The 16704-nt window shown below is 40.4% G+C and overlaps 1 protein-coding gene across 1 annotated transcript in view; it reads right to left on the minus strand.

Annotated features, from left to right (window-relative positions):
* Positions 1 to 16704, minus strand: part of LOC118796925 (vesicle-associated membrane protein-associated protein A-like) — a 29601-nt gene that overhangs the window by 1628 nt on the left and 11269 nt on the right. Inside the window, exons 2-5 of the mRNA XM_036556079.1 lie at positions 9155 to 9307; positions 7483 to 7586; positions 4681 to 4761; positions 2002 to 2184 (exon numbers count right to left, since the gene is read on the minus strand). Of these exons, the coding sequence (XP_036411972.1) occupies positions 2002 to 2184; positions 4681 to 4761; positions 7483 to 7586; positions 9155 to 9307 (521 nt within the window). The remainder of the gene's footprint in view (positions 1 to 2001; positions 2185 to 4680; positions 4762 to 7482; positions 7587 to 9154; positions 9308 to 16704) is intronic.

A 16704-nucleotide genomic window follows, 5' to 3' on the forward strand; every position in this document is an offset into this window, starting at 1 on the left:
AACCAAACCCATCAAATGTTATCGTGTGAGGGCCAATTTCATAAACCACCTTCAAATGTGAATTTCACAGTCCACTTAGTCTGTCAAACATGGTTCTTTGTGAGGGGAAACACGGTTCAGTATCATAAACAGTACCAGAGATAAACAGCTTTGCATACCCGCTGCACTGTGATCTACTCACATATTCCACTCAAACTCACACCAACCCAACAACTGGCATTTCAGTTACTGGTTATTTCAACATCTATTTTTTTAACAAATGTTATTCAAGTTTTAAACATATTATTCAAGTATGCTAATTACAAATACAAATTCAAAAATCGAAAAAAACAATCAATTTCCTAAAAGAATTACAGCATAAAGGCTACAGAATGCGATCATGAATCCAATGCCTGACAGAAAACAGTTGGTCATTCAAGGCAATGAATTCTATTATTTTTTAGTTATACTCTGGACTTTGACACAGTCGTTAGTGGATCTTTTTAACCATTTTAAAACCTGCAGCTACAGATGACGCTTTAGTGCTCGCAGGACTTTCGTTTTGCTTCTGTTTTGCTGTATTCTGGCATAATGAGCAGGACTTTGGGTTTTCAAGTGGTGTCAAAAAACATGGGGGGAAAAAAAAAAAATCAAATGAATCAACAGAATTTGAGTCACTGGGTGTTGTGCCCCCACTTCATACTCAGGAACAGAGATTATAAATCGTCCCTTGTAGAAACAAGATGGCTAACTTTTTTTCCCCTTTGTTGATCTGCTGCTGCTCAAACTGTTAAACAAGTCTGAACTGACTGGTGTAGGATAGCAAAGGAAAAAAAGAACATGTTTAATCACTCTCATTTTCATCATCATTCAAATAATTTGTTAAGTGTTTTTGACAAAGCAGTCTTGTTCAAGCCGTAACAAAAAGGTGCCACTTTTGACATTTTTGGATAAAATGTTTCTGTGGCTGAGATTTTGGTGTATTTCACATACTACAAGTTGGACAATACCTGGTACAAATAGGTTATCTGCTTGTTGAAAAAATTCTTCTATAGCACCACTTGTGGCCATTTTGCTTAATGTGAGATGCAATTTCTTCTGCTCATGTCCCGACATTCTCTGCAGTTCTACACTGCGTGTTCAGTAAAAAACGCATTTTAAAACTACAAGATACAGCGATCAGGCATAACATTAGGCCACCACCTTGATTCTACGCTCACTGTCCATTTTATCAGCTCTGTTTACTATATAGGTGCACTTTGTAGTTCTACAATTACAGACTGTAGTCCATCTGTTTCTCTGCATACTTTGTTAGCCCCCTTTTACCTTGTTCTTCAGTGGTCAGGACCCCCATGCACCCTCACAGAGCAGGTACTATTTGGGTGGTGGATCATTCTCAGCACTGCAGTAACACTGATGTGGTGGTGGTGGTGTGTTGGTGTGTGTTGCGCTGGTCTGAGTGAATCAGACACAGCAGTGCTGCTGGAGTTTTTAAACACCCCAGTGTCACTGCTGGACCACCAATAGTCCACCAACTAAAAATATCCAGCAAACAGCGTCCTGTGGGCAGCGTCCTGTGACCACTGATGAAGGACTAGAGGATGACCAACACAAACTGTGCAGCAGTGGACAGTGAGTGGACACAGTGTTTAAAAACTCCAGCAGCACTGCTGTGTCTGATCCACTCGTACCAGCACAACACACTAACCACCACCACATCAGTGTTACTGCAGTGCTGAGAATGATCCACCACCCAAATAGTACCTGCTCTGTGAGGGTGCATGGGGGTCCTGACCACTGAAGAACAAGGTAAAAGGGGGCTAACAAAGTATGCAGAGAAACAGATGGACTACAGTCTGTAATTGTAGAACTACAAAGTGCACCTATATAGTAAGTGGAGCTGATAAAATGGACAATAATGTTATAATGTTATGCCAACAATACTAAATTGAGTTTGACTATTCACTATGATTAAATTTTAAAAGCCACACCCATCCTTATCATTTACAGACTAAACCGTACCTTCAGCTGCCTGTTCTCCTCCTGCAGCTTGCCCACTTCTGTCTGCAGCCTCTTGCACTCTTCCAGAACCTTCTTCATCTCCGTGTCGTCCAGGGCAGCACTGGCTGGCTTTGCTGCTACTGGCCCGTCCACCTTGGAGGAGTTGAGCACTGGCGCTGCCTTGCTGACTGTGTCCACGTCGTTCTGCAATTACATTAAAACCACAGCATTAGGCGCATCATCCAAAGCTGCACAAAAACATGGAGACGCAATCGTTTAGGACTCATTTCACAGTTGTGTTCTTAACAGCCTAAAACACTTGGGAGGGGAGAAATGCCTGCTTAAACAATATTCAGGGTGTTATTGGGCCAAAACGAAACACACAAGGGAAGGCAGATGACGACTACTGTCATCGGAGACACAACCTCATAAAAGAGAGCCCCAAATCCACCACATTACAGAGACAGTGATGGAAATCTGTCATTAACTCTCAGAGAGCAGCATTAGTGCTAGTGTGGAAAGCCACGGTTGCGGCTTGACCGAACCCACTGCCAGGGGTGACGTTTGCTATGACATCACATCGATGAAAAGGTGCGAAGAATGGATAAAAACAGAAAAGCTGTTGATGTTTTGGGAGAAACCATCCATGTTTTATAATAGCCATACTGTGTAAAGTGCATGACATCACACAGAAATATAAAAGACGTCTTTTTTTTTTTGCCCGATTTACAAAAATATGGAGTGGCCAGTTTATTATGTACACCTACCTCATATCTACACTCACTGGTCACTTTATCAGCAACACCTACTGTAGTGTTGCACTTTGTTTACAATACTGACTGCGGCATAACTAGTACAGCAACCAATACCATGCCACTGCCATGTGGGTGCTGGGAACAGATCAGTATGCTAATAATTTCTGGTAAGCAGTGGTGTTATCGTGGTCTTTTTCCACTGAAGGACACTTATATGGTATGTGTTTCTGATAAAGTGGCCAACAGGTGCACCTTGTAAACAGACAACTCAATCTAGAAGGTATAAGGTGCATCACAAACACAAAGGCCTTAATGATGTACTGGTATTAAGATAAATTTAGCCAAACTTTTCCTATTCTCACTTGCCTACCTGAAGTAAGACCTCTGACCAACCTTGAAGTTGAGTCCCTGTTCTGGTCCTGCTTGCTGCCTGCCTGTCTGACCCTGACACATCTGCGCTCTCCTGACCTTAACCTCTGAACTGGGTGCAGTCCTGAAGCCCTGTAGGTCACTCCTGTTGCTAAGGCTGCTGGGAGTAGGGGGAAATGGGGGGCGAGATTGCAGAGGTGTGCAAAACCCAGCCCTGCTCGGGGTGGGGGTGGCTGAGAGGCAGGGCTGCAGGTAAGGCGCCCTATATGTGCTCGCATCACCCGCAAAGAGCACAGGCTGGCCAAACTGCAGGGGATGGGATTGAGGTAAAAGGGCTTAGAGGAGACAAGAAAACAATGTACAGCAAGTGCATGTGTATAGCCAGTGGAGTAACTACCAGTAGAGCAGGTGTGACAATCACAGTGGAGCCCCCAGCGACCAGCCCCCTAACATCTCTATTGGACTCCTTATATCACTACTCACACAACATTACACCCATGACTTCTGGGCAGCTATGATAATTTGAGGATATACAGTACTGTACACAATTGAGAGACCACCCTTTATTTATTTAATTTCTATTAATTGGCCATTAGGTACCAAGTCTTCATTTTTCTAGAGATGTCTATGAGGAGATGAAATAAGATAATCCACTTGCGTTAGGGAGTAAAAAGACAAAGGAAAACAGAGAGACAAAATGGGACTCCGAACAACTGTGCAAGGCCACCAAAACTGTCACCATCAGACAAACAGTACTTAAATTTTTTATCTTTAAGAGGAGAAAAATCAGGCGCCACTCTGCTTCAGATCTGAAAAAAAATCCACAGATGTTTCTGTCCATCCTTCCACTGTGAGAAGCCAACTCATCGCTATGAGCCTGAAAGGATGTGTATCTGCCAAGAAGCTGTTACAGAGAAAAGAATCCGACGAAAAGGAAGACAATTTGCAAAGAAGCTGCTGGTGTTCTCAGAACAATGGACTGACCACCCCAGAGTCCAGACCTCAACATCCCTGTATGTGTTTGAAATGCCGAATGTAAGTCTCCCGAAACAAAAGGAAGCTGTAATAAAGACAAAGACTGGATTCACGAAATACTGAAAAAACTGATATTTTACTATATAACTGAAACATATTCTGCTTTTTCCCCTCCTGCTGGTGAAAAATGAATAACTTGAACATAATGGCTATTTTGACTAGAAAGAAAATAAATGAAATATGGTCTCTGATTTTTTACATAGAGTTTTATGCACCTGAACCTCTAAGGCAGTAGTTCGACCACTCAGTATAGCTTATATTTACTGTGTATTTATCTACACTGAGATTCAGAATCACAAAAAATACAAAAATTAGTGCCTACCTATTACATTTTCAGCTGTAAGTTTGCAATTAGTAAAAATCCACCACCTGCTCAATAAAACTGAGCTCAGTGTAAAGACTCATTACAATAAAAGTATGATTGGTCTTACTACACCATTAACATGGAGAAGTTAACAATATTCAAGACTCAATTCATCTATCCATCTTTATTTGCTTTCTTCCACCCATCCTTTGCATGCATCTCTTCCTCAATACTCACCATTTTATCGTTTTCAGAAGGCAGCTCAAACACGCATCTGAGTTTGGAATCCATGAGCTCATCGGGTTTTGCGTCTTTCCACTGTGGGGATGAAAAATAGGCATGCGATTCATCAGCCTAAACGACTACAGCTGGAGCCTCATCCCACATGCACGCGCATGCACGCTGTACAGACACTCCAGTAGTAAAACAGTAACCTATATTTACAATATAAGTAGACATCATATATTTATAAATACACATTCACAAATGCCTACCAAACTACAAGAAAATCAACACTGACAACATTAACTTTTAACCGTATTTTTAGTTTTACACTGAATACAATGTGTGTACAAGAAAATGTCCAACTGTCTACTGTAATGCAGGTGCAGGAGCTGGATGGGAATGATCCATAAATTCTCACAAAAACACTACTGATCCCAGAACTGTGGTTTTGATGCTTTAGAACTGATCCTTATGCACAAGCAAAACATAAGTGGAACAACGGTACAAAATGTCAAGCTAACTTTTTACTAGTCTCATGGGACGTGATCTCATAACAAGAATCGTGTTTTGGGACAACTAGTTAAACTTTTGTGCCAGATTTTAGCGAAGTCTGCTCTTGACACGGGTACAAAACACACCTCCCAATCCATCTAGCCTGTGCTCTTTTAACATCCAGAGCACAATCAATATCAAATTAAAACTGCAGCAAAATGCTACCATTAGCTAACATTCATTCATCAAAATGACTGTTTCAGGAACAGTAATCAATTAAGTGTTTATAAGAGTTTTTTTTAAAGCGCAAAACAGATTCCATGAAACCACTTCAAACTTTGTTTGAAGACAGTAACTCAGGCTTGTTTGCCAACAGGATGTGGTAAAAGTTCAGTTCACCAAGCCTGGCCAGCTGTTTGCCGGTAACTTGATGATATTAAAACACAAAAACTGATGGTTTTGAGAGGTGCTGTTTATTTTTACTGCATGTAATGTGTTCTCCACACAAACACACACACACACACACACACACACCTACTTGCGTGGTGGGAGTTTTGGGCTTTTCAGTAGGGTTGGGCAGTATCCACTGGTTTTATACCCTCATAACAGCTCTGCTCACCACAGAACACGTTTGATTAACTGGGTAACTTAAGCCCCGACACAAGTTTAGATGAGAATTCAAAACTGAGAAAGTAAAGTTGAGCACCTGGCGCTGCTACATGGTGTTTAGATCTGTACTTCATGTTATCTTAGCGAGGAGACTACAGACCCAAACACCGCCACACACCACTGTACAGGTTTGATTCTGAATAACTGCTGCTCTGCTGAAACAAGTGTAGAAGATAAAAACTACTGTCTGAGAGAGCAAAAGTCGAACGACTGGTGTTGGAGTGACAGAAAGTTTAGCAAATTTTAACCTGTTCTGTGGCGTTTTTGTTACTGTAGCATTTTGGCTAAGCTAGTTAGTACGCCAAACGTGCCACACGCCACAGCACAGGCCTGGTTTGAGCTAATATTACACCTATTTAAAAGATACAGCAGAAGACCGATGTTAGAGTGAAGTCAAACTCAAACATGTTCTCTGGTATGAGTAGCTCTTGGACTTCGATGACCTACTACCATGCTTAGTTTTTCAGAGGTTTTTCCTGGCTCTAATTTTCTACCTTTTTTCCTATCAGCGCCACCTATCGGTGCGCTTCCACACCACCAATCAATAATAATATAAATGGGTGGAAAGTGTTCATTTGACCATTGGAATAAAAAACTGATTTGCAAAATGCCATCATTTTTAAATACGAGGCTAAAACTTATTACTGTAATATCACCCAAGCCTATTTTTTTGCCCATGCTAACGCATGTTACGTACATTTATGAAACACAAGCTTCTTGTCCGTCTGACAATGTTGATGAGAGCACCATTGCCCCTGACCGTGAGCTCCAGGTTCATGAAGCATTGGATTTATTTATGCACTTCACTTTCACTTTGTTCGTTCTTGTTATGAGATCACATTTAGAGACGACGTTTGCACGATCGGAAGTGAAAATTTTTGATTCATATTACATTTTTAAAAAAATGCCAGTCAGTCAATCTGGCTGCAAAGAAATCTGATTTGTCATTAAAAAAAAAATTTAAAAAAAAATTCATAGTTGGTGCAGCAAATATTAATACAAATACTCATACAACCATGCTACTGCACTCTACTTGTAAAGGTTTATGTGATGGGTGGCTTTTTGTATAAATTTATAGGCTTTTACAGAATTTTACAACAAATCCCACAAAATGTAATTTAATGTTTGGTTTCTCATTCACAAGAAAAGGAACTTGAACTGATACCAAAATAGATTTAAACATTTAAAACAACCCCTAAGCCAGTCACACAACACTAACTGACTATGGCAGTGTTTCTCAACTGTGGTCCTGGAAGACTCTGCTTTAACCCATTTTAATTCAGTTATGGGTTGCTAATGAGCTGATTTGTTGGATCAGGTGAGCTGGAACTGGGAATCACTATAATATGCAGAGCAGAGGGCATCCATAAGCAGGGTTGTGAACTGCTGGACTATGTTACCAATAACAGTGTCTCTGCTGCCCTCTGCTGACTCAAAAAAGGAATGCAGTCTGTCAAATTTTTAATGAATTTTTAAGTCGTGGGTTCGACCAAATAATGTCAATGTGGCTAAAACAAAGGATGCTCTGCCAGTTGCCAGACCAGAGTTGAGTCACTGTTTGCAACATTAGCAAATATAGTTAAAAAAATGTTACTTTAACCTGCAGATAAGATGGAGTTTGAATGTACCAACAATGGCCAGACTGGTTCTTACCATGGTCTCTGTGTCTGTAGTGGTGGCTGGTGCAAAGATGGTCTGCACCATGAATTTGTGTTTACTTTTCTCATTGGGGTCATAGTCAAATGGCTGTAGCATAACTGCAAAAAACACAAATAAGTAAATACATTTACAATTAGACAAGCATACCACAGTGTCATCATTCAGAGATCAATGCTCTCTGATTCAGCACAAACTCAGCTTTTCAGTTATGCCAGAGAATTTTGAGCACAAATTCAATTTAAAACACAAAGTGCTTCTATTAACAGAGAAGTACAATGAACAACAGTGCACATCAGACAGCTCAGCCAGAATTTGACACGTGCATATAACACGTGTATTAACGTTCCAAAGACATTGAGTTGTGAAAACCTCAGCGCTGACATGAATCTTAAAGGGTTAAGATTAGTTTAAAACACTTTGAAATGTGCATATAAAAAGATATTCCTCAGCATCCATGAGGCACTTATCCCAACTGATCTGACTTCAATGAGTTTTGTGATGTACTCAATTAAAGCGCAGAGACTCTATAGTACAACTGTCCTGTTCACTCCTGCTGCAGACCAACAGCTACGGAAGAATGTCTGATATGAAAGCAAGTCCTCTTTGAGGTTCAATAAACAATTAATAGTACTAATGTTTTATAAAAAGTGGATGAAGATAAATTTACTACACTGATGCTTATGCTAATGTGTACTATGAAGTTTCACTCAATAATGTTGCTATCCTAAGGAGCCGTTCTCAACCATATTCTCAAACATAATAGCCTCTAACAGAACTGATTTTACTGACCTTTTTTATATTGGTAACGCAGTTTACATCGCTGTATTAAAGACATACCAGACTGTACAGTTAATTTTTTATATGGACATGCAATTATGAGCACAAAACACTGGTGACTGATACAAATGCTTTTGTCCAATGGCTATGATGAAATGAATGCCATTAGTTCTCATTGACAATCAAGTGGAGGAGTTGAATGTAAGTCAGTCTTGTGGGGCCAGAGGTGACCTCATAAGGGGACATGTCTGGAGACAACTGTGAAGGAATTTGGCTTTGATGCGGGTGAGAACAAACTAAGTTTGAATCGTCTAATCCAATCCAATGCCTTGTAAAGGTGCAGCTCAAAGGAGGGGCAATAAACAAGAAACAGCTCTGGTGTGTTTTGTCTGACTGACAACAGGACTGTTGTGGATGTCAGCTAGCATGACTGAAAAGCGCCCAAATAAGACTTTAATTAACGTAGATATGCTTGTGTTAAAAATAACGTTACAACTAAACATACCCTCTTGCTACAGTAAACTGAACTACACTTTCTACTTAGATGACATTACTGTACTAAGAAGTTAGTGTTAGAGTTGGTGACTGCTTACCAGCAGCTGTATGTCACCTCTGCCACTGAGAGCTGCGACAACACAGCAGTGTAAACAACAGTCTGCCATGTTCGCAGAGACTCTTTCGCTAGTTAGCAAGGTGCCGTTTTTCTTTATGTTCATTGTTGATTCACACGCTTGAACAATAATATTGTCAGTGTCATATTGCCTCGTCCCATTAAAGCCTGTTACATGAAAATTGTAACAAACTGTCTCCAGATGTGTATTCTCATAGCAAGATCAAGTCTGGCCGCAAGAGACTAAATGTTAGTGGGTGCTACTAAAGAACAACTCACCTGAAATACTGAGGGAGGCGCCTGGGTCGATAGTGCCGCTGTTGGGCCGTACACAGTACCTGCGGGGCGCTGTGGTCTTCACTTTGAAACATACTTTCCTGTCTGACGGGTTTGACAGCTTCAGGTTGGCTGTGACTACGTCTGTGAAGGGACCTATAGAGATGGGAGGGAGGGGAGACGGAGTGAGTGGATGGAATGGTTTCAAGTTCAGAATGAGTCAGATTGTTCGAGTATAGACAGTCATTAAAAGTTGAAAGGAAAAAAAAAAAAAATCAAAACAGTAAATTAGGATTTTCAATGTTACATGGTGGTGTTATACATTTTCCCAAGAACAGAGATGTCTGAATTATCTCCACCAACAGAGGGTAGTGAAGAGCCTGTGTCAGATTGGCAGCCCAAATTTAATTTTTGGCATGTCCAGATTTTTTTTTGATAGTCCGGTCAACTAAAAGCCACTTGAAATCCGATTTTTGCCAAGTGGTTCCAGACCACATTCAGAGGTGGTTTGAAATGTGATTCCAATCAGATTTTTACAGATATGTCTTAGTCTAGACTCTCTGGCCACTCAGATCAGATTTGAAGTGTCTTTTGCGTCACTCACAACACGACACACTGAGGCGATGTCAAATCCAAATGAATGCAAGTGCTGGGATTCACAAACAGCGCCAAAGATTCATGCTTTCGCCAGGGAATTTCGAAGAGTTTGGAGGGCAAGATGATGCACTTCCATCTCTCCTGCATCCGTGCTTGAAATACACGTCACCAGTGTAGCTACACAGATACTGACGCCTACATCGTTACCATGGTGACCCATGCAGATAGGCTGGCCATGTCTAGACAAATCCGATTTTATCACTGCAAATAACAGTGCAGTCAGTCGTCCCAAAGATCTGTTTCAGAAACAATTCGCCTGCAGTCTGAACACAGCCTTGCATTTTGGTCAGAGTTTCTGTTTACTCTGAAGAGGAAGCATAGCAAGACTACTGCAGCCAGCTAAAGGCTACCGCACACCAGAAGAGAAGCTCCACGCCAGCAGAGGGTCTCTGGGGCCAAAGCGCTGCTGCAGTAAAGTACATAGTAAGAGTTGCAGAAAAGTACCAATAAACCTCAGCCTCAAGTTCATTTTACATTTATACTAGTACAGATATAATGGAATAAAACTTTCAAAATTTAGTGAATCTCAGGTTTGGTATCAGCTAATTCTTCACAAACTCATTGTTTTCTAACAGAAATGTATGAAATGAAATACGATGTGACTAGACTACTAATGTTAACTGAAGTGACAACAGATAATTTACAACTGTCTGAAGTCTAGAGACTTTAAGATCAACATCTTTCCCTGTGCAAATTTCAAGCCACGTCACCTACTATGGATTTGTGGTCTGGGCTTGTGACTAATATAGTACAGTAATAATAAGATGCTGAGTTGTGTGCCATGATTCATATACTTTTTTGTGGGAGTGGGGTTATTACTCAAACATGTTTCATATATTGCCTTAGAAATGAAAATCTCATATCAAGGACAACAAGGAGCCAATCAGTTTTTGTTGTTCACATGTTAATGCACAGTCTAATCAGTTTCTCTGTCAACACAGCATCTTGCAAATGTGGTGGAACAGGTTTGGAATGACAGACGGCTCCAAGCACTGGTTTAATTAAGGTACAAACAGTACAACTTCAGAAGTCAGCCTTTGTGTTTCTTTCACACACACCTGTTTCTCCCATAAAGTCATTAAGTAAAAGTTCTTCTGGTACTATAACCCTTTCAGACAGACACAAAAAGTGTCTATTTCTGTCGTTTAACCAACTCTTTTCCACTGATAATGCAAATTCTGAATGTTGTTGATAGACAGAAAATCTATTTCATATGTAAACAATGTGATCCAAAAGCTGAAGATTTTTATTCAGAGTCAAATTTTTTTTCAAAAAAACAAAAACAGAAAGGAGGGTTCAGAAATCTGTTCTGAATGGGCTCATGCACTCATGCATAAAAAAGTGCATCCAACAAGAAAGAAGGCCTTGTGCATATTTTATATATGTGATAGAAAACACAGCAGCACACCGAGAACTCTTGGTCTACATGCTGAAATTCATAAAATGATTAAACTGTTGCCAACAGGAACGTGTCTGTGGTGCAAAGTCAGAACAAACAAGTTTATTCTGTTTTTTAATCTACAAGCAGATTAGCATGAAATGCCAGCTCGAGTGGCCCCCCGATTTCAAGTGGGCTATTTAAGTTAACCACAGCAGACTCTACACTAAGACAGTGATGTAAATATAGAGCCTTAGCAGGGAAAACATTGCACATTAAGCTTAAGGATACTGAGGGCCTTGTTCTTTAACAGATCACAACTGGCAATGAATATTGAATTACATAATTGCATCTCGACTGTGAAATCTCAATTTTATGCCTACTGAGATCAGTGAGTGCATCCCAAGAACTTCTAAACAGGTGTAATGGTCAAATCTTCACTGCCCTTATTCAGCTTGTAGCTGCATATAGTCACACCGTCTGAAGAACCAATGGGTCTCATTTGGAGGGGAGGTTGGTAACTGACAAAACAGCAGTAAGGAGGGTTTAACATGTTTACGCTTCATTAAACATCCTTTTTTTATGTGACATTCTCTGGTTTATTTTAGTTGAATATTGTCTTGTTAATATTTTCTGTATGATGCATTCACACATTCACTGACCACAAAAGCATTTGAAGGGACCCTCTATAGATTACACTACAGACCCACATAAGACTATATAAATTATAAAGGATCCAGACAGCCCCTCTAATTAGTGGCTCCAAATGCATTAAGGGTCTTTAATTGTTAACTGGAGTTGACGGACATAAACATTTACACGGGTCACTTTTCAGGCAACTAAACCAATGAATCATGTGGCCACAATTAAGAATTTGGTGCCACAATAACAAAAGCATTTTAATTGGATATACATTATATTTCCAATGACCAATGCTTTAGTATCAAAAACAGTCAGACACTGCTTTGAAAAAGAAATACTGCTGTTGTGTTGAGTGTGGTGGTAACCCCTGCCGAACTCGTGCACCATGACGTCATCTGATCCGGGTAGAGATGGACCGATCAGTGTTTTTGGGGCCAATACTGATCGGCGATCTCCTTTCAGCACGATCGGCCGAGTACATCGCATTCTACAAAAAAAAGACAACACAGGAGTTCTAGCACCTCGTACAAGAGCTAGCTGCAGCTGCATTATGAGTGATTCTTCAAGTTATGTCCACAGGTCAGAGGGGAAATACGACGCTCTGCTTCTGCTTGTTGGTCTTCTCATTGAAAAGGAGCGAATGAACTCTGGTTAACTTATAGTTGCTGTAGCATACTCACCGTCATTTATAGCATTTTAACTCTCATACACCACATATTGTCCTTAACCTCTACATTTTTTTAAGCGTTTGTTGGTCTTATAAGCTTTTGTGCTTTGCTATAAGGATCCTGCCATTATCCTGACGCACATTTGTTTGGGCTGCAACTATGACAACAGAGCCAGATATTAACACATCCGTACAACGCAGAAAACAGAGCAGGTGACACTTAAAAATGTACGCAGTGTCAGTTTCAGACTCGGACTGAAAGACGGTATTAACATACGTGCGTTCATTTTCAAAACCTGACATGCCTCTTTTCCATCCGTAAAAAGCAGATTGTGTAAACAGTCCTTTAGTCCTGTAGTCAAAAGGTCTGTATTTCCATCTAGCATCTGGACAAGGAACTGCAGGGTCCTACGACCAAAGAGCCTTGCGCATGAAGGCAGCGATCCTTAAATATGGCTCATATGTTTTACGTCATTGATCAGCTCTCACAATTGGCTAAGTTAGAGAAATATCGGCCAGTTGCCGATCGCATATTTGGGATAAAAATCGGCCAATACCGATAAATAGTCGATCGATCGTTCCATCTCTAAATCTAGGGTACAAGTTCAGCTACTGCAGTAATAGACTCTTGGTGTAATGTTAGATTATTTAACATTTTGTTTTATTTAAGATCTTGTTCCACAGAAAATGTCAGCCAATGGAACAGCATCTATGAGATCAGGAGACTCATTTCAGCCGGGGTGACCACCACAGTCACTACACTATCACATTAGCTATTATGATGGTTACAGATAAAAATGTGATTTGATGCAATTATTTCAATGTCCAAAAAGTGGTAAATCAGACACTACATTTTTAGTGACCAAAATGTGAAATGTTGTGGCCAGAAGCACCAAGCAATAGGACATGCCTAACTGTGCTCAGACCTATGAGAATAGGATGCTCTGGAGCAGCCACACATAAGCCTAAGGTCATGCTTGATGCCAAGAATCAGCTAGTGGGGTATAAAATTCTCCAGCACTGGGCTGTGGAGCAGTAGAACTGTGTTCTCTGGAGTGATGGAGCTCCAACCAATACTTTTAGGATGAGTTGGAGTAGGGCTGTCACGATCATTAAATTTTAGATCAATAATGGTGATTAATGACTTCAATGTCTTTTCTCGTTAACTACTTGAAACTATCAAAAGACAAGTCCAAAATGGCCAAATTACCAGATCAGCTATGTTACTCGCTAGTTACGTTTATATCGTAGCTAACACTGATTGTACTGTTGAATTAACATTGTATGTACACTCAGAGGTTCTACAGTTAAACAAAATCACGTGTATAGACTAGCAAAGCTAGCAAAGAACTCATACAGACTTCAGCAAATGCACTTTCCATTAGGCAAGACACATTGCTGTCAGATAATAATCCTAATGCCTAATGAGGCAGTAAACAAGCTTTAATTCAGGAATAATGCAACACCAATTAACGCTCAATACCAAGACCTGACAACAAAAGTACAGAAAGATAAAGCAATGCTTAGTTAATGGCCAATGAAAAGGGTTTTGATATTCAAAAAAACAATGATGACAAGTCATATTGCTGTAATAATACTCCTTTCAGTACCACTCAGCTTAAGATTACAACTTGTATTCTAGGTCAAAAGCCAGTGGAGGCACTCTGTAGGTGTGCAGTACAGAAGGTTACAGATAGACTGCCTTATCTGCTATTTGCTTATGGCCTGCCCCATTGTTTTTTTGCTTTGCAGTCGGGAGTGTCAAGGAAGGTGACGAGAGGTGGTTTTAATGTTGACATTCCAACAATGTAGTACTGTGCATGGTGAGTGACATCAGAATGTGACCTGCCTACGTGGCACCCGTCACCTGACATGCTGTGATAAAACACACAAGTGGAAACAACGCAAAATAACCAAGCCTTCCATACGTAATATAGGCTGATATCAATAAGCAGCTTAAAAACATGAAACCCGTTCAGTAACACGGGTCACCTTTTTTTAGTAAAAAACATGTAATGCCTGACAGAGGTGTGATTCCTCATCCGGAACTTGAGATAATTGACGTGTCACTATGTATCAACACATATGAGCCCATGTCAGTAGTGCATTGGCCAGGACTGAACGTCTTGAAAGATGAGCGTGTTGCAAAAGTCACATCACAATTTCATATTATTTTTCACAAATCACTGAGACACGTTCTGTCCAAAGTTTCAATTAATCTCACATGTGGGTTTGTTTAAAAATAAATAAATAAATAAATAAATAAATAAATAAATAAATAAATAAATGGGATGATTTAAATTTGATGAAATAGTTACTGGTACAGGTTCAAAAGAGTAAAGCTGTACATTTTTTCCATGTGTTTGTCATTCATTAACACTGAAACAAACATGAAAAGTGTCTACACAATCTAGGCCAAAGGGAATCTCACATAATTATGTAGTCATGCCATCATGTAATTGTGCAATTACAAAATCTACATCTAAACTACGGTACCAGCTCTCGATTTCATGGGTTTACAATATAATAATACTAAATATTTTTATTGTGCAAAATAGTATAAACCTATGTCAATATTGCTTTCTAACCCTAGCCCCATGGCCCAGCAAAAACAGCGCTGAATGCTCCTTCACGTCTTATTTTCTACAAGGCTGACGCTGTCATTTGATTTTGCCGTTCTACCTTAAGTGGAGCCACATACATTCTGGAACTTGTACAGCCTCCTGATTGTAACTGCGCACCATTTAAGGTGGCACATGAAATTTAAACAAGAAGCCAACTTCAGCTCAGTTAAACTCCAAGTCATTTGTCTCATACGTGTCCCATGCACTCGCGCATCCGACCATCAGATACAGCATGAATCTGGAAAATATAGTCATTAACACTACCAGTTCAAGCTGGTCCATGTCCACAAGGCTATAAGAACACAAACTCTTCTGATGCAGCTGACTGAGTCGGGTGGTTTCTCTTACTGTACGAAAAGCAACAGAATCATTCTGGTGTCCAAGTTAAGCTAAGGTTAAACCCCAAAAGACAGGCTGTTCTTTCATGTACAAAAGTGCCTTGAAAACAAAGGGGACTACTTCTGACACAATGGATTAGACAGCAGGAGGTGATCGAGAGTCTGCTGCATTTTTTATTTTCATTTGAAATGTGACAAACATCCCTGGCTCAGCCACTTGGCTAAGCAGTCTAATGTTATCTGCACTTCTTTGCAGCACAAACCTCATACCTGAGGAAGGATTTCAACTGGCACATCGCTCACCACTAAATTAATTTACAAGACAGGCTCCACTTGTGCACAAGTGCACACTACACGATTTGGGCTCTTTTCAGTTGCAAACATTTTTGGGATCTGAAACAAAACCACCCAGCTAAATAGTAGGAGCAGCACTGGCCAGTAGCCAATGAGTACACAAGAGAAAACTCTCAGAGAACAAGGAATAAGCAACTAAAACAATACACATGGTGAAAGGGTTATTGGAGAAAAAAAAAATTTGCAGCCAAGGTTGCGGATTCGATATTTGTTATAGCTTTTATGACATCCCATTCTATATCCATAGGCATTAATATATTGGTCACCCCTTTGTAACTATAACAATTTCCACTCTTCTGGGATGCTTTTAATTTTGGAATTTGTGTGTGGGGAATTTTTGTCCATTCATCCAGAAGAGCATTTGTGAGGTCAGATACTGATGTTGGACGAGAGGGCCTGGCTCGCAATCTCCATTCTAATTCATGCCAAAGATTTCTGAAGGGATTGAGGTCAGGGCTCTGTGCAGGTCAGTCAAGTTCTTCCACATCAAACTCACCCAACCATACCTTTATGGACCTTGCTTTGTGCACTAGGGCTTAGTCATGCTGGAACAGAAAAGGGCCTTCCCCAAACTGTTCCCAGAGAGTTGGAAGCATAGAATTGTCTAAAATGTCTTGTTCTGCTGAAGCATTAAGATTTCCCTTCACTGGAACTAAGGGGTCTAGGCCAACCCCTGAAAAACAACCCCATAGCATTATCCCTCCTCCACCAAACTTTACAGTTGGCACAATGCAGTCAGGCAGGTAATGTTCTCCTGGCATTCGCTGAACCCAGATTCATCCATCAGACTGCCAGATAGAGAAGCTTGATTTGTCACTCCACAGAATATGTTTCCACTGCTCCAGAGTTCAGTGGCGGCGTACTTTACACCACTCTATCCGTCGCTCTGCATT

This window comes from Colossoma macropomum, unplaced genomic scaffold (assembly GCF_904425465.1).
Source record: "Colossoma macropomum unplaced genomic scaffold, Colossoma_macropomum, whole genome shotgun sequence".
Classification (NCBI taxonomy): Eukaryota; Metazoa; Chordata; class Actinopteri; order Characiformes; family Serrasalmidae; genus Colossoma; species Colossoma macropomum.